At 42.3% G+C, this 18,648-nt stretch overlaps 3 protein-coding genes across 3 annotated transcripts; all 3 read right to left on the bottom strand.

The window, feature by feature from the left end:
* Positions 1-338: 338 nt before the first annotated feature.
* epm2a (EPM2A glucan phosphatase, laforin) lies at positions 339-6,481 on the bottom strand. The gene is made up of 4 exons (XM_058057229.2): positions 5,994-6,481; positions 5,367-5,541; positions 2,749-2,993; positions 339-2,626 (listed from the first exon to the last, which is right to left on the bottom strand). Exons 1-4 carry the CDS (start codon positions 6,247-6,249, stop codon positions 2,343-2,345), a joined length of 960 nt encoding a protein of 319 aa, XP_057913212.2. The 5' UTR covers positions 6,250-6,481; the 3' UTR covers positions 339-2,342.
* An 88-nt stretch (positions 6,482-6,569) lies between these two features.
* Positions 6,570-12,284, bottom strand: LOC131107320 (hydroperoxide isomerase ALOXE3-like). The gene is made up of 14 exons (XM_078799061.1): positions 12,117-12,284; positions 10,859-11,063; positions 10,709-10,790; positions 10,526-10,645; positions 10,320-10,423; positions 9,448-9,620; positions 9,216-9,359; positions 8,926-9,129; positions 8,764-8,850; positions 8,517-8,683; positions 8,323-8,444; positions 8,147-8,247; positions 7,892-8,062; positions 6,570-7,820 (listed from the first exon to the last, which is right to left on the bottom strand). The coding sequence occupies exons 1-14, from the start codon at positions 12,261-12,263 to the stop codon at positions 7,641-7,643; spliced, it is 2,007 nt and encodes a 668-aa protein (XP_078655187.1). The 5' UTR covers positions 12,264-12,284; the 3' UTR covers positions 6,570-7,640.
* A 300-nt stretch (positions 12,285-12,584) lies between these two features.
* On the bottom strand, positions 12,585-18,199 carry LOC131107319 (arachidonate 12-lipoxygenase, 12R-type-like). Its single transcript, XM_058057226.2, has 14 exons — positions 17,968-18,199; positions 17,690-17,894; positions 16,903-16,984; positions 16,715-16,837; positions 16,542-16,645; positions 16,302-16,474; positions 14,397-14,540; positions 14,107-14,310; positions 13,955-14,041; positions 13,726-13,892; positions 13,304-13,425; positions 13,132-13,232; positions 12,906-13,076; positions 12,585-12,774 (listed from the first exon to the last, which is right to left on the bottom strand). The coding sequence occupies exons 1-14, from the start codon at positions 18,112-18,114 to the stop codon at positions 12,598-12,600; spliced, it is 2,007 nt and encodes a 668-aa protein (XP_057913209.2). The 5' UTR covers positions 18,115-18,199; the 3' UTR covers positions 12,585-12,597.
* Positions 18,200-18,648: the final 449 nt, after the last annotated feature.

The raw sequence follows: 18,648 nt of genomic DNA, 5'->3' as shown, positions 1-18,648 counted from the left end.
AGTTACAGATATGCACAAGTACACATAATACTGTATGTATGCTCAAGGCTAGAGGCCGCTTGCCTGCTTATCACCCGACAGACATCGCCATGGGTGTCTAGGCATGTGAGATCACCCCTACATTAAGTGACATTTTGGCATGACTACTCAGACATTCATAGTAGAAGCGGGCTGTTCAAGGTAGTACTAATTAGTCTCCTTGCATGTAAGTTTGATTATTCTCAAAGAAATTGTCTTTTCTCTCATCTAGTTTGGAGCCAGTAGCAGAATTTCCCTTGATGGTAATCTTTTGAGACAGTAATGCTTTTTCCATGGATAACTAATAAATGGGGGGCGGGGGCAAGAAACCAGGTTTGAGGTGCGCAGGATACCACCCGTGTTGCCTGTGTATCCAATTACTCCTCGTCTTGCCAAGGATGCTGCAAAAATTGCGTGGATAAATGGCACAATTTCCTAGGTTCATGACAGGGTGGCTGCCTCTCTGCCTGGGAGCAAAGTCAAGAGTCATTGCAGGATTCTTTCTTTCACACACTGACAGCACAACCCCCCCCCCGTTCTTCCAACAAGGCAAATGATATGACTTACTCTTAGACGAGAAAGAAAGCAGGACTGCTTCAAGTGGTTGTGATGAATATAAATCATTTGTGCCAGTGCGTTAGTTAAAAAAAAATCCACTTCTCATTGATGAATGGGTGTGCCGAGACACAGTGTAGGCTTAAGTGCATGAAAGATGAATGGCAGCCTAAAGTTCATATCGGCAGTGTCAGAGAAATGTTTAATGAGTCTTTCCTAGACGTGTGATGTGTGCATTGTGTGATTATCACAATAAATACTAGCTTGGTGAGATACTATTTGCACTACAAACAATAGGATGCTGTCATCAAACCTGAGCATTTACTGGCTCTTACCTTTCTGTTTCACATGCCCAACTTGTCTTTGAACCTACCATGAACCTTCACTGAATTTAAAAAACACAGTGACTCATAACCTGAGAGGAAGGACATCTTTGGAATATGTCTTCAGTTCCTTTGAATGTAAGGCCGACTCCTTGCCTTACAGCACTGCAATGATCATCCTTTTGATGAATATCTCCATACATAACTGCATTACCACTTTTAGAAGGCTCCGTACCTCAAATCAATCACTTATTACGGCTTTAAGTGTCTTTAAACAGGTCAGGCAATTTCTTACTGTTCTAGATTTCTTTGTAATCTATTCTGTACCATAACTATCAATATAACCAGTCCATCGCTGGAATTGCTGAAATTATGCTAGAATAAATAGGAATTGCTACATGTGATTGTTTTATTTACATTATTTATTTAATATTATTTATTTATATTATTCTTAATTTATTAGAATTGTGAAATTTTAAAAATAGTTATTGAAATATTTCCTCTCTTTTTGACGTTATAAAAATCCAGTATATCCAATTTTTCTGTTTCTTTTCAGCTGAGACACATATTCATATAAATACGTATATACACATTCATTCATTCACATATTCATTTTCTACCGCTTATCCTCACGAGGGGTCACGGTGGCTGCTGGAGCCTATCCCAGCTGTCTTCGGGCGAGAGGCAGGGTACACCCTGGACTGGTGGCCAGCCAATCACAGGGCCCATATAGACAAACAACCATTCACACTCACATTCATACCTATGGACGATTTGGAGTCGCCAATTAACCTAGCATGTTTTTGGAATGCGGCACTTGCACGGGGAGAACAGAGATGGCCGAGGGTGGAATTGAACTCAGGTCTCCCAGCTGTGAGGCCAGCGTGTTAACCACTTCCCCGCCGTGCCATCCACATCGAGTGTATGTTACCCTTAAAGATAGTCAAAGATTTCATATGCAAAAAATGTTTTTTGTCGTGTCACCAATTCATTTTTTTTCAATTACCAGCACATATACTTATCCAACATCCTAGACTCACCCATCCAATCTACCATTGTAAGACTTCTACATGCACACATGAAAGAGTTATGTGAAAACACACAAAACTCCTACATCACAGACTCAATATGAGTCTTGTCCAAAAGTGCATTCTGATCATAGGGTAGCTTTTAAAGGAAACAGGACAATGAAATGATAGCTCAGTGAGCCATCTGGGCCACAAATCTCCCAGAGGTTTCCCAAAATGCCAATTCAAAAGTTCCGACAGTGAATTTCTAACTCCGAGCATGTTATATCTCTAAAAAAGTTTACTTAATTGGGTGTAGCACGCATGGCAGCGTGCCACTTTCTGGAAATTTGGGGATAAGACACAGCTCAAAAGCCCCACAGATAGATTGTAGTATCCAGTGAGGCGTTCAAAGTCACAATTCTCGGCATCCCCACCCTCATGTCTCTGTATAAGAGATGGATGATCTCAGCAATCCAAACTTGCGTCTAAAGTCCGCCTGGGCTCTCACTAAAGCTTCCTCGTCGATGTACACAACGGGCCTCCTGGCTGCAAGCATGTACTGCACCTTCCTTAGGCTCCAGCCCAGCACGTACATGAGCAGGCCGCATACGGCAGCCGTGGACCGACCCACTCCGGCATTACAGTGGACGTAGATGGTGTGGCCGTTCTCTAGGAGGCCGTGAAGTAGGAAGACAGCCTGGGGAAGCATCTGGACGCGGCCTGCATGGGATAGGAACAGAAAAGACTCTTCCTCAAATTGCTAGTAGTAGTAGGCAGCAGGGAATGACTTGGTAAGATGAAGAATTCTATCTGGGTGCGTATATCGCCGAAAATCGTCTTACCCTCAGTGCTCATGTCGGGCGTGGGCATCCACACGTACACAAGGCCGCAGTCGTTGTACAAATGCATCATGGTGTCGGCCGTCATGGCGTCCCCAAGGTTTCGCCTGCAGCCGTGAGAGTTGTTCATCACGTCCCCCTCTGTCTGGAAGTTCATCACCGCCGTGATGCCGAGGTCGTGCTTCATCTTGATCGTCACATGTTCTGCCAGCCGAGGACAGCTGCCCAACCAAAGCCGCGGCAGCACCCTGGGAGCAATAAACACGGCTTAAAGTTGAACTTTCAAACTGACAGTAGTCGGTGTACAGCTTTTATTTACTAGCCACTGATATTGACTCTAATCAGTCTAAATAGTACAGAGAAAAATAAGTGTCTTGCCTATAGTCAATCATAGTGGTGGTAGTGTCATGGTCTGGGGCTGCACGAGTGCTGCCAGGACTGGGAAGCTGTGCTTCATTGAGGGAAATTAGATTTCTGACAGTATGTATTTGTTAGCAACTGAAAATGACTCATCACAAAACATGGTGGCGGTAGTGTCAAGGTCTGGGGGGTGCACGTGTGCTGCTGGGACTGGGGAGCTGCGGTTCATTGTGGGGAAACAAGAATTCCAACAGTACAAACTTCTGAGCCACTGACTCAATGACTCAACACACACCAAAATATGGCGGTGGTAGTGTCATGGTCTGGGGATACACGAGTGCTACCGGGGCTGGGCAGTTGAGGTTCATTTTGGGAAACCAGAATTCCTACAGTTTAGATTTATGAGCCACTGAAAATGACTTGACATATTCCACAACATGGTGGTGGTAGTGTCATGGTTGCTAGTGGAATGATGTGCTGAAATTGACTGCTTGTAGCAAAGTGGCAATGTCGGAGATTTGTGATGAAGCCGGATATAATCCGATATTGTTTTGTTTTTTTTGCTGATTTCGGGCTACTATCAATATCGGATTGGTACATCCCTCGTCTTCAGTGGCGAGTAAATCTATACTGCTATAAAAGCTGTACACTGACTACTCTAAACTGCATCCATTATCCCTTCAGAAGATATAATCAAAGTCTTGTTGAAATATAAAGGGTGCATTCACTTCTGTGAGATACTGTATATTTAAATAATGACTGCACAACCCTGCAGCCACCTGTTCCGAGTGCATTAGCATGAGCGATGACGAGGTTGCTGCTTGAAAGCAGATTCCTGCACTACTGCAGAGGCAGGAATGATCCATGGGGCTACGTAAATGCAAAGTCTGGGCGACTCATTTAAAAAGCTATTATTAGGCCAGATACAACGACACGGCATTTCAATCTCGCTCTCAACGCAGAACACACGGGTCCTCGACATAAGCCTTGTAAGGTCCTCAGGCGCAAATTAAAAGCTAACAGCATTAGCCGGGCTGGTGTTCTTCTTGTGAAAGTTAATGTGCCAAGTCACTGGAGGCTTTTAGAAAAGTGATCTGACTGGTCCAGTATGGGTTTTGACTCTTACTGGTGAACTTACTGGTGCTGTTGACCTCACCTGTGTTCTCTGGGACACTGGTAGCAAACCATGACACCAAGTAGCACATATGTTTCAACTCAAATTTCTCAAACATCTCATATTTAATGAAAAGACTGAGGTATCGCAGGGTTACCCAGCATGCCTTGCTGCTTGTGGATGCAGTTATAGCTTTGCATGTATGTTAGCGTGTAAGCGTTATTTCAATACCCGCTTAGTCCATGTGGTGCAGCTGAATTGTGGTTGGTTTTATTCGCACAGCAAATTAGACAGGCGTCTGTGATTATGACCTCCTGTCCGTTTGTGCAGTGTTGGCATAGTATGTTATTGACTTGTCGCTTTCAAATTAAGAGCACTTCTTTAAATCAACCTTAAGATACCCACAATATTTCCGTGGTTATTGCAAAGAACACAGGGTTGCGATCTTCTAAATATTGTTTTGAACATTATTAGAGCCCTCTAAACATGAAATAACAACCCTATAGTCACATTTACACTTGCATTACCTAATATAGTAGACATAATAAAATGGTCAGAGATTCCAACCCAGGTCTTCCTGATCTCCTGACTGTGTGGCCAACATGCTAACCACTGGGCAAACGTGTGACCCGCCCTCACATTAGTACACTCCAAATGAAGCCAGTAGTAATTAGCTTAGAATAAAAAAAACATGTTGACAGACTGTTTTTCCGCTATCCAAGCGCCATTAAATCCTCCAAGTAGTACTTGTTTAACGCAGCAATACAGTAATTTTTGTTTGTGGCTTTCAGGGATACTGTAAATGATTCTCTACGGTTCCTGGAGTCTCCACCGGTTGCCTAGTAACCAGAGAACGGTAAAGATCCTATTGCTTTTCTTTTTTCTGAACTGTAAAACAATTTCAGTGGACCCTCATGAGCAACAATGATGTCAGGCGGGCGCTTGTGTTTATTAATGCGCTCAATAAGTACAGTGTGTGCATCTTCAAAGTTTACTTTCCACGGACCTAATTTTCCCTGGCAAAGAAGCTGTCATGGTTCATTTGCTCTCAGACACTCAAAGCATCCCTCTCCCATACTCCACAATGCCGCAACCTTTAGGCTTCTCTATTTAATGCATTAGTAATGCAGGTAATGCAATGCATTACCTGGAGAAATGCATGGCATTCTGACCAGCCACGCTCAGGTAAAAGTTGGTGGTGTGTTTCATCTCGTCTGTGCGGCCCTCCTCCTCGATCCAGTGGTCGATGGGGTGGCAGTACACGCCATCCACTACGTTCTGCTCATCGTAACGGCATGTTCTGTCATGATGGGGCCCGTTACCTGTGTGGAGGCAAATTATTTTGTCTAAAAAGACATTCCTGCTAAGCTAATTCCAGTTATGTTTGAATCCAAAATGAATTGTTGTTCTGTTTTGGGGTGGGTAAGGGAGGCAAAAATGGCAAAATAGTATTTGTTACAAAATAATTAGTTTGACCAACATGTAAATCACTCTGAAGCCTAATTTTCAATTTTTGTATGCAACACAAATAGAAACACAATTGTATATTTTTAGTGTTCTATAACATATTGCTATAATAATTGATTTTTAATTCTATGTATTCATTCAAAACACTCAGCAAGCCATTTACCGCCATCGCGTGGCCGAATGTCACATTACATCACACTGAAACAAAAATGGCGATTGGTTTAAATATAAAAATATTAATATAACACTCAGTCTATATTACAGAGGCCACATGTGATGTGCACAATGTATCTAAATCGTTGTATACCTTCCCAAATATACGCTCCTTCTGTCCTTTTGATGAACTTGAACCACAGCGTGTCTCTATAGGGTTCACGCAGCAGCACGTCCCCGATCCAGAGGCACGGCTCCCGGGTAGAAACCGAGCTGCGACTCGCTCTCATCCGGACCGCTTTTCCCGGGTCCCATTGGCCCATTTCCTCACGGGAACCCAAAATAAACAAGTCAACATTCGGCGAGTCCGGAGTAAGAATGACACCGAATCGGAATAACATGGTTGTCATGTTATGTCCTTAATTTATCCTGTACAGTTGGCGTTGCCGTCTAAAATTAAACCACCATGTGTGTTGACGGAAGTAAAGATGGCGTAAAGCAGCAGGACAGTAGCTCCCTCTACTGGTGTCCTTTAGAAATACACCAGTAGCATGGTGAATCTCACTGTTGTGAAATTACTTGGCTTGGTTGATAAAAACTGTCAGTATATGGTCAGAATGACGCAGAACTTAAAGGTACTTACAGCCTGCTGCTGCAAGGAAATATGGAAATATGGCGCATATTGCATATTGATGTGAGCGAGTAAAGAAAAAAAAGACAACTACACAGCAATGCACATTTATTTTGATTATCTGGGTCAAACTACGCATTTAAAGCATTGTGTAAATAGTAAAGTACAAACATCGTAGCTGCTATCATAACCCCTCTCAAAAGTGACCTTTTAAATGGTGTTTATTGGGGAGGTTTCCTATATTTGAGGACTTAAAAGTGAAAGCACCCATTCTTCGGCATTGTGTTCTCCCTGAGCTTACACAGCAAGATCTAAGTAAAAAGTATTTGAACCCTTTGTGCTTTATTGGATTTCTGCATAATTTTTAAAATTAATTTAAGTCACAATACAATCATACATTTTGGTGCTGGGCATGGTTCCCATCAGACGATGCTTCTTCTGAGAAGCCATTTCAAAACTAGTGTAAGTTTTTAAAGGGCAGGGCAGCTGGATACGGCTCCTGCAAACTCGTCACACGAATTGAACTCCATGTTGGATGTCACCTGACTCAAATTAGCTCTTGTATTGTCATTGACCAAGGGGTTCACATACATTTTCCACCCTGTACTGTGAGTTTTTTACATGATGTGTTCAGCGAAAAGATGAAAATATTAAATTGTGTGCCGTATTAGTTACAACAGAAGTTTATCTATTGTGGTGACTTACATGAAGATCAGGTCACATGTTATGCCAAATATATGCAGAAATCCCAAAGGGTTCACATACTTTTTCTTGCCACTGTATATAGCCAATGTGTGATGGGAGAACTCACAGGTGCTGGCCAAGATCAAATAATTAGGTTTTTTTATGAAACGATGGCCAACTTTAAATGGACAAACCAAGTTTGTCGTTCTAAACGACTCTCCTACAAGATTGTTATGCTTTTCTCTATCAGCATTTTACAACATTATATGCAAATAATTGACTATGACATCTAGGGACTTCTAGGATAGCCAATAGCTACTTTTCTTACTGAAAAGGTAAGAAAGCCACTTAAGTACCATAATATCCAACAATGTAGTCCTGCAGTAGCTCATGCTAAAGTCTAATCTAATAAAATGCTATTGTGACTTTTAAAACAACCTGCCAGCATGAAAGACAGGCACTATTATGTCATCCAGATAAGACCCCTTACTGGGTGACACCGTTCTCTACTCGAACTGGGTTCATATACACGTACGGCACTGCAAGCTGTGCGTTTCTGGCATTGATTACGTCAGTGAGTTTGGATAACTGTGCTCGAAACTCCTTGGCCATCTCCTGGATTTCAGGCTCTTGAAATCGTTCCTCAGGGTATGAACCCAGGGCCACCTGAAACACAAAGACAACTTGACTGGTATTTATGTCGTCATTGCTTTGAAAAGGTATGGACCTAAACTTACAAAATCCAAGTATTTTAGTGAGAGCACATAGACGAGGCTCACTATCTTCACCGACTCGCCAATGTTTGGGAGCGTCTCCAGAAAGGTCTTCATACTCGACTGTCCTTTGACGGTTGGAGGTAGCTTGCGTACAGTGGTGCAGCCATTAGGGATGAAGGACTGGTAGTCAAACTGAAATAAACACAACAGGTTTGACACTAAGTCAAGTTCAGCCTATTATATAGTAGATGAATGGAATGTTTACTGTCGCTTCACCTGTCCGGCATTGATGGAGGAATGCTGAGCGGACACAGTGAAGATGACCATGGTGATGAACTTGACCACTTCCTCAACATTTTGGAAGGATTCAGGAAACCCTGTCACAACAAGGTGTCAAGAAAGAGTTCCATCCTAGCCTGCATCCATGCAAATTGTGTTCACACATTGAACACCTGAGGATTTGTTCCCTAAAAAGCATCGAGTGAATATCTCATGGATCCAGCCCTGGAGCTCAGAGTCTTTTACCACCTCAATGTCGGAACGATAGAAGTGTCCCACGACCGCCTTCACAAAGCTGAAAGAGGAAGGATTCATACATCAGCCAACTTCCGTCAATTTCTAAAGACAATTCAAAGTGGAAGACAACCTATTGATCATGTCCCATAGCTGAAGGCCATCATCTCTGTAGTAGAAGTTGGGGATGGACTCCAGTCCCCGAGCGGCGATGTTCTCCGGAAAGCACAGATTGCTGTAGGTGAGCTCAGCATGGGACCTTGCCATTGCCTCATAAGTGCCGTCGAGGCCAAGTGTACCCTGTGGCACAAACATGGTGTGGAGTCAGACATCAAGTGGAAAATCATGGAAAGGATTGGCATACAAGCAATCAAACATACCGTTGCAAAGGGTCCACCGGGTCCAAACAGAATGTCACGGGCCATTGCATTAATATGGAGAATCCAGCGAAAGTGAGGGATCAGGAACTACGGTGAGAAGGAGGAACACCCCTGATATGGTTCCCAATGACATTCTCAACACCCACACTGGAACCAACGTACCTTGTAAATTGGATGAATGACAGGGAAGTTGCGGATAAGGCTCGTAACCCAGACCTCGGAGAGGAAGTGAGTGTCTTTAAAGTGGTGGTTTGCCTGATGATCCATCATATCTGTATTTTTAATGAATAACTTGGCAAGAAGCCAGTCAGTCTCCGAATCGCTGGGCAGAAAAATGGGGTTGTCCTCCGAGGGTTGTTGTTGCAACTACAATAACAAAAACAGATTTGTCGAGCCTCCATTTGCAACTTCTCAGTTGAGTCTATGGTACTATTATTATACAGTAAAAATACCTGTATAGCAATGGGTTTCAGTTGCTTCTCAGGATTCAGGTAAAACAGACAGAGACCAGCACACACTTGGAGACGTACACCATTATACATCCTCCCAGGTATGCCATTCATTTTCTTCTGGTCATAAAGGAATATATTGCCTTTCTGTGTGACAGATCAAAACAACCCTGGAACCTCCACTTCTAACTTCTAACCTATACACAAGCTCACATTTCCAATGAGTCCACCATACCTGGATTTCATTGTCCAGAGTGCTACCTTCCTCAAGGAATGGTTTCACCATTTCCTCTGTGACTGGGAAATTTGGAGGAAGCGCGGAGCAGAGTTTGATCATATTGGGGTTGATTCCGTTTAGAAACTGGTATCCGTAAAAGTCATCTTCATTCCAGTGTTGGGAAACGTATTCTGGAAGAAACACCATTGATTATAATTATATGATTCATGTTATTAATAGGCGGCATGTCGGTCTAGTGGTTAGCGCGCAGACCTCACAGCTAGGAGACCAGGGTTCAATTCCACCCTCGGCCACCAGTTTGTATGTTCTCCCCGGTTTTCTCCGGGTACTCCGGTTTCCTCCCACATTCCAAAAACATGCTAGGTTAATTGGCGACTCCAAATTGTCCATAGGTGTGAGTGTGAATGGTTGTTTGTCTATATGTGCCCTGTGATTGGCTGGCCTCCAGTCCAGGGTGTACCCCGCCTCTCGCCCAAAGACAGCTGGGATAGGCTCCAGCACCCCCTTTTTCCTTGTGAGGAAAAAGCGGTAGAAAATGAATGAATGTTATTAATAATTGTATATTTACATAAATACATTTATTACAAATAATTAGTGATAAATATTCATATTACACTGGTAAAATACATGATACAACATCGGGAAAGCTTATTCCTAATGCTAATGCTAATGCTGCATGTTATATTGTCCAAGTAAAACCGAGTGGGGCTGGTACCCAAAGTGCGGTGGAGGGACCATTTGTGGTCCTCTGTTTTTTTTTTATTGGCCCAACATATTCTAAAAATTTTACAATAAAACTTGAAGAAAAAAATTGTATGTAATGTCGGAAGAAAAATGTAAACATATTTACATAAAATGAAGTCAACCACCTGATAATGTTGTTTTTCTATTCCAGAAGATTTTTTTCATTTCGTCAATGTTTTCCCAACTTTCCTCAGATCCGAGCATCCCTTTCACCTTCAGCTCCAAGGCACTGAAGTGAGGAAACAAATGAAAAGAAGAAAAGTGAACAGTCACGATACAATACCATACCAACCAAATGTGATCCTAATGCCAACTAGAGTTTGAGCCCCACCCCATCAGGACGGTCATCTTGGATTGCCCCATTCTGGACACGGTCATGCGGACTTCAGCCGGAACATTTGATGTATTGAAATCAGCGTGGAAAGGTAGTCCTTCCTTCATGACGCTCCATCTTAAACCAAACAAAGTACTAAGTCTCTTTTCTGATTTGATGCTTTTGCTGCCAAAAACTCACTTAAACAAGCTCTGTTTAGATGCCAGCTCTTTTTTGCGGTGTTCAATCAACATCGGGTGGTCGTCTTCGAAAACTTTCATGGCTGAGTTGTTCAGAAAACCAAAAGATAAATCACATTTTTAAACTCTGTCATGGGCATGTGAACCAGACCTTTTCCTCCTCTCAGCTCCACCGCTTCGTTATTAGTCAGCCATCGGTAACACGGGAAAAGAACGGCCTCTCCCTCTGGGGTGGTCACCACGATTTTGGAGCAGTACCACTCGTTGTCAAAGGAGAAGAAGTAGGGATCTTTCTCGACCTTGACCAGCAGGAGTTTTCCCAGAGACGTACCGGTTTTTACAGTGTAGGTCCCAGTCTAGGACGACACGTATTCTTTTGAATGCATTCCATTTGTATCTGGTTTGCATCAAAATGACACTTCAAAATACTTGTTTTGCAAATCATTTGGCGGCTCGGAGGCAAATGATCCAAATTTTTAATAACATTTACGTTGAACTTATTGAGGACAACTGGCATAGAAAATGAATATAAATTTGTGTAAGTTGGATAAAAAAAAAAAACATTTTACAGACAGTTTTCAAAATCACACTTCAAAATATTTGTTTTGCAAATCATTTGGCGGCTCGGAGGCAAATGATCCAAAGTTTTAATAACATTTACGTTGAACTTATTGAGGACAACTGGCATAGAAAATGAATATAAATTTGTGTAAGTTGGATTTAAAAAAAAAAAACTTCTACAGACCGTTTTCAAAATGACACTTCAAAATACTTGTTTTGCAAATCATTTGGCGGCTCGGAGGCAAATGATCAAAGTTTTTAATAACATTTACGTTGACTTTATTGAGGATAATTGGCATAGAAAATGAATATAAATTTGTGTAAGTTGGATTTAAAAAAAAAAAAAACATTCTACAGACTGTTTTCAAAATCACACTTCAAAATACTTGTTTTGCAAATCATTTGGCGGCTCGGAGGCAAATGATCCAAATTTTTAATAACATTTACGTTGAAAAAAAAACATTCTACAGACTGTTTTCGCTAGAAAAGTCACTTTTCTAAGGTGATTTTTTCCCCAAGGAAAAAAAGTTTTATTATAGGAATTAAGCTGTACCGTAATTCTCATAACAGATTATAACATTTCCCACAAGACGAGCAACCTCTTGCTAAACTGAACCCTTTTTCTGTATGTTTTGTTCAACCTTTGTGATATTAAGACAATTAACTTGCTTTTCAATATTATGTTAAAAAGCAATCCAATATCTCTCTCCTTAGCTGTGAGAATACAAAATGATACACACATCATCCATTCTCAAACCCTGCAGGTATGTACGTGGGCTACTGTACATCCAGCAACTGATCTATAGCCAATATTGAATACAAGCATATTGTTGTGCTGTCCAACTCACTGTGCCACTGACAACGTAAACGCCCCAGCTGTCCAACGCCACTTTCTCGCTCTGGCCTTCTGTTCCCAACAAGGTGATGTAGATGTGGTCCGACGTTCCGGAGCCTACTCTGTCTCCGGTTGTTACATCTACCTTGTACTCGGCCATGGTCACTCAGCGCTCTCAAAACTTCAAGTGTCTTCGTTGAAGCCACAGGTACAATGGTTGGGGTGTATTACCTTCTGAAATGTTGCTGCAAATGAGCTCTGTTGAGTCTTATAAAAAGGGGGGGGATGTCACCACCGCCCAAATCTAAGTGAAATAAACTAAGCGCCAAACCAAACTAGTTCTAGCCCTCAGGGGGGGAAACCTGTTCTACCTTTGGGCTGCTTGGTTTGTTTTGAAGCATTCCATCTGCTCCACAACATGCAGTTACCTTTTTTGACAGGTGACCATATTTACTATGACAAAGACAACCATGGAGACTTGTATTTAACTTTATTTATATCGTCACACTGTTTTCTACTTCCTTAGGGTTCAAGTACAAATAGGGCAGATCAAGATCTTTGTTCCTTTTTACGATGGCCTTGCTGAGGGTGGACAGCTCTGCTTGAAAATCCTCAATCATCTTTAAAGCGGCAGGCTCACTAAAATGTTGAGGATACTGGCCTAGAGGAACCTGGCAACACACAAAAAAAAGAAATGTTCAATGCTCAACAAAGATCTTTGCGCGCTATTTTTATAGGTCTACTGTAAAAATACTTGGCAAATATTTGACCCTTTTTGAGTCAAATATTGGATTCAACTTACAAAGTCATCATACTTCTTGCCGAGGAACCATGCAAGAGACATTGACAGGGTTCCGATGGATTTGTTGGGCAGAGTCAACAGCAAGTCGTCCATGGTAGCGTTTCCCTTTACGCTTGGTGGAGGCCGATGCAGCAACAGTGGAGCATTAGGGATCCACACTAGATAATTCATCTACAGGAAACAATTAAACACGCTCTATAGACATTACGTCTCTAAACGTGTTCACCTGGCCCATGTTGACTGAAGCGTGGCGAGCCGATGCCGTGAAGATCACCATGGTGACGTACTTTATAAGCTCCTCCACTGTTTGAAAGCTTGAAGGGAAACCTGCATAAAATACATTGATATCTTCCTTTTACAGCCCAGTGGAACAGAAAATACTGACTGGGGAGTACAACCTGAAGAAATGTTCCCCAGAAATCCATAGTTGAAGATCTCTGCCACCCATTCCTGGAGTTCAGAATCTGCCAACACCTCGCTGTCCGATGGGTAATAATACGACACTACTGCCTTGACAAAGCTGCAGGTGGGAGAGAATTACAGCACACCTTTACCCCCCCCCACTCCAAAACAGCCGGTTTTGGGTGCTCATGCAAATGACTGAGGTCCTCTGTGCTTCATGCTGGGTTGTGATGATTAGGTTTTTAGTGTCAGATCATTTCAACCTGCAATAAATGCCTCTTCTAACACTAACACCTAGTGGCCAATATAGAAGGAGAGACTGAGGTGTGATCTGTGCATCCAACACTGTTAAGCGTGGAAACTAGTGTAATATATTCCCTTCAAAACAACTCCAGGCTGCTGCATAACCAGCAGATACCTGTGAATGATGTTCCACAGCCTGAGAGCGTCATCTCTGTAATAAAAATTAGGAACAGCCTCCAGGCCTCTGGCAGCAATGTCTTTGTGAGGGCAGAGTGAATGGTAGGTCAGCTGGGCCAGTGCCCTTCTCATTAGCTGCACTTGTCCTTCTGCGGAAAGAGCACTCTAACGACAACATTCAATTAGTGAGGAGAAAAAAAAAAGATAAACACAAAAGCGTTTCATACATTATCAAGAGCTCTCCCAGGACCGTAAAGAGTAGCACGGGCTATTGTGTTAGCATAAAGGGTACTTCGATGGTGGGGTATCAGCAGCTGGAAGACAATAGAGATGGGTTAGCGTCAGATACCATCAAGTCACCCACTGCGACCTTGTTTACCTTGTACAGGGGGTGAATCATAGGCAAGTTGCGAAGGGTCGCCATGGCGAAAACCTCCGCTATTAAATGAGTGTTGTGCAAATGGCTGACCAGCTGGCTGCTGATGGTGTCAGCGTGTCTCACGTACAGCTTCGCCAGAAGCCAGTCCACCTCAGAATCACTGGGAAGGAAGATAGGATTGTCCTTTGAGGGCGTCTGGCCGAGCTGTGGGAAAGAAATTGGGTTTAGTTTATGCAGAAGCTCGTATTTGTTTAATACATGCAAGCAATGACATGGAAAACAAGGCAGACCTGAATGGCAATGGGCATTAGTTTCTTCTCAGGAGTCATGTAAAGCAGGCACAGCGCAGCCGTCAGAGGAACACGTTTACCATCCATTATGGTCGTTGGCAAGCCCTCCATGATTTTGTAGTCCACAATGAAGATATTTCCCCTCTGTACATGTGCAAAAACAAAAATCGGCAAATTTCTTAAGTAATCCTGATGATTTTACAGGGAAAAGTCCCGCTGCAGGAACCTATGCAAACCTTGTGATGCATATACACTGTTAGCATTTATTTACTCATATTCATTCATTCATTTTCTACCGCTTTTTCCTCACGAGGGTCACGGGGGGTGCTGGAGCCTATCCCAGCTGTCTTCGGGCGAGAGGCGGGGTACACCCTGGACTGGTCGCCAGCCAATCACAGGGCACATATAGACAAACAACCATTCACACTCACATTCATACCTATGGACAATTTGGAGTGGCCAATTAACCTAGCATGTTTTTGGAATGTGGGAGGAAACCGGAGTACCCGGAGAAAACCCACGCATGCACGGGGAGAACATGCAAACTCCACACAGAGATGCCCGAGGGTGGAATCGAACCCTGGTCTCCTAGCTGTGAGGTCTGCGCGCTAACCACTAAATGTAAATTTGGGCTGCGTGGCACAGGAGTGGTTAGCACGCAGGCCTCACAGCTAGGAGACCAGGGTTCAATTCCACCCTCGGCCATCTCTGTGGAGTTTGCATGTTCTCCCCGTGCATTGGTGGGTTTTCTCCGGGTACTCCGGTTTCCTCCCACATTCCAAAAACATGCTAGGTTAATTGGCGACTCCAAATTGTCCATAGGTATGAATGTGAGTGTGAATGGTTGTTTGTCTATATGTGCCCTGTGATTGGCTGGCGACCAGTCCAGGGTGTAGCCCGCCTCTTGCCCGAAGACAGCTGGGATAGGCTCCAGCACCCCCCGCGACCCTTGTGAGGCTAAGCGGTAGAAATGTAAATGCATATGTGGCATGATGTAGGGACACTGTGGAATTGCCTTGGGACTTTAGCTACTTAGTGCTATCTTGCTAGGTGCTAGCATGCTAACTTGTCAATATCATGGAACCTTGCTTAGCCTCAAGTAGCTCCACATAATCAGACTCTAACCTAAACTTTTCCGCATAAGAAATGATGCAAATCCAATTAATCCAGAAAGCCAAAAATGTTAAATGTTATGACTGGAAACAGGAAAGTGGTGGTGGTTGATCTCACTGCCACATCATGTCTTTGGGACAGTCATGTCTTCAATGAAGGTAAAAGTAACCTAAATGTTAATTTGTACATTTTCATTATTTCTATGCAATTGTTTAATGAATGTAAAACTAATTGTAAAAGTATATAAAAATGTGTTTTGTGCTAATATTTTCCAACAGTCTGGCAACGTAGTAACTTCCGGTTTCCATTTTTTTGTTAGCTAGCTAATTAGATGCCAACTAGAAAAAGACGTTTTGTGATTAAACTGTTAACACAGTTGGACATAACACGAACCAGAATGGACGCAGAGAGGGAAATTTAAGGGGTAAGTTTTTTAACGTTAAAAAAAAAAAAAACACAATAACAGACGCTAACCGATGTTCCACTGTCCCACTTTTGAGCTTGGGATCAGATAGTTGAATACAAATGTAAATAATGGAAAGTTATATTTTGATTGATGTAAGAAATGCACTGTAATGATTCATATATTTGCCCAAATAAAGGAAAATAAATAAATAAATAAAATAACTGACATTATGCTAATGTGACGTCAGGGTGAGGTCAAGGCTACATAGTTTCCTTTAGATGCAGCTTTCAGGGACCACATAGACAGCAAGTATGCAAATGTTCCATTGCTGACGTAAACAGCATAATAAGGCCAAAATCCAAACAAAACAGTCTTGACTATTCTACCTCCATCTCTTTAGTGAGAGTGGTTCCATTGTCCAAAAACGGCGACACCATGTCCTCCGTGACCGGGAAGTTGGAGGGCAGCTCGGAGCAGCGTCTGATCACGTACACGTTGACTCCGTTAAGAAACTGGTATGCAAAAAAGTCATCGTTCCTCCACAGCTGTGGCACCATTTCTGGATAGAGTCCATTGATGGGTGTTTTTTTTTTTTTTTTTTGTCACATTTTTGTCACAGACAGTACCTGAGAGGGGCGACCTTGGGAACCAGGACACCTTCATCATGGCCTCGAAGCTTTCCCAGCGCTCTGTTGAATACCGAATGCCTTTTTCCGAGAGCTCTTCCTTCCTGTATGGGTAAAAAAAAACAAACACATTCTGTCATGCTATTATTGTTTCTATGAATCCATGCACTCACGCATAGTTTTGTCGGTATGCAAACTCAGCAGCCTTTGAGAATGAGTATCTGGCTTCTGTTGGAATCCGGTTTACATCTTTAATGCTGAAGACGTAGGGCATTCCTTCAGCATACTCATCCCATCTAGAGATGACAGGGAAAGATTCATCAGACTAGAAAAATCAGCCTAATTAACAACCACTACTCACTTGTATGTTAGTTTCTGTTGGACCAATTCCTCTTTTCGGTGCTTCTTGAGTCGTGGGTGCATGTCTTCAAACACTTTTGTAGCTACAATTCAAAATATACATATGTTTTTATTATTATTAACCACATATACCATGGATGTTTTTTATTGGCCCACAGCACATTCTAAAATTTCATGTTTTTAAAGGCAAAGATGTGAAAAAAGTCAATTTATATTGTATACATATAAGTAAAAACATTTGAGTTGTATTAAGTTGAAATATGAAATAGTTGAGATACTGAAAAAAATATTAAAGTTGCAATTTTTGGACAATTTGATGGGGGGGGGGTATTTATAGAAAAACTGACAATTTGGTAATGCCATAACCTTACGAGAAAAAAATTTAAATAGTTGGGGAAAAAAATTGAACAGCTGTCATTTCATGAGTTACTTTACAACAATGAACTCCAAATATGGAGGAAAAATATAATTTTAGTAGCGTAGAGTTGAAATATTACATTTTTTGAAAACTAATTCTAATAATATTAAAAACAAAATAAAGTTTACATTTTTTTTTAAACTAGGAACCATAACTTTTAGGTTGGGGAAGTTAGGTTGGGAATGAAATCAAAATACGGGAATAAAGTCATATCACCACAAGAAAATATTTTTTTTAGTGTGCTATATTTTCTATATTTTGACTTTATTCTTGTAAATTTAATGATACTATTTTCCATTTTTGCTTTTAGTTTTCTAGTCAAGTGATATCTCTAAAGGTGACCTGGCAGCTGATTTGAGGTCAGACTCACCTCTGCCTCCTCTCAGCATCACAAGTTCTCCCCTGGACAGCCATTTGTAGCAGGGGAAGAAAACGTCATCCTTCTCAGGCGTCCTCACTAAGATAGTGGCACAAAACCAATCCTGGTCTTTGAACTCGTGGAATGGATCTTTCTCTACTTTGAGCAGGAGGAGGCATCCTAAAGTAAAAGCAGTCGTCACTGCGAATGTCCCCACCTGCGTTTGAAAATGTGATAAAATGTGAAAAGTCCAAATCAATCAAGAAGAAAACTACAATTGGTCAACATACCTTCCCAGTGTCATTACCCAAGCCGGCACTGGTTAGCTGTGTGCGCCCAGACTGGCCCTCGGTGCCCACCAGAGTAACAAAGAGGTTATCGAAGGTACCGGCATGCAGCATGGCGCCTGTTGTCACCGACAGCGTGTACTCGGCCATCTTGCCTACACGATTGCTCCAGCAAAGAAATAAACAGATGACAAGAGAGAAGATGCCTTTTAAGTGAAAAGGCAGGTCCAACCCACTTTGGCAGCCCATCAGCAGTCCCAGGTGTGTGCCGTTGCCTACTTAAAGCACTTTGGTGTGTGAAAATCATTGATAAAAAAGATTAGATGTACAGGTGATTTCTACAACATAAATACAGTTGTTATGCATGAACTGCACACTAATAGTCATTAGTAACTGTAGTGTGCAAGGCATACGTATGTTTATTTGTTGTTGCATTGGTTGCATATGGGTCCACACGGTGGATGAGTGGCAAGCATGTATGCCACACAGTCAGAGGATCAGCAAGACCTCGGTTCAATTCTCCAATGTGGAGTTTGCATGTTCTCCCCTGGCATGCGTGGGTTTTCTCTGGGTACTCCAGTTTCCTCCCACATTCCAAAAACATGCATGTTAGGTTCATTGGCGACTCCAAATTGTGCATAGGTATGAATGCCATAGGCTGGCGCCCACCCCAGGGTGTACCCC

This window comes from Doryrhamphus excisus, linkage group LG19 (genome assembly GCF_037039965.1).
Source record: "Doryrhamphus excisus strain RoL-2023G ecotype Guam linkage group LG19, RoL_Dexc_Guam_v1.1, whole genome shotgun sequence".
Classification (NCBI taxonomy): domain Eukaryota; kingdom Metazoa; phylum Chordata; class Actinopteri; order Syngnathiformes; family Syngnathidae; genus Doryrhamphus; species Doryrhamphus excisus.
The sequence above is the reverse complement of the archived record's forward strand: the minus strand, read 5'-3'. Positions and strand labels throughout refer to the sequence as shown.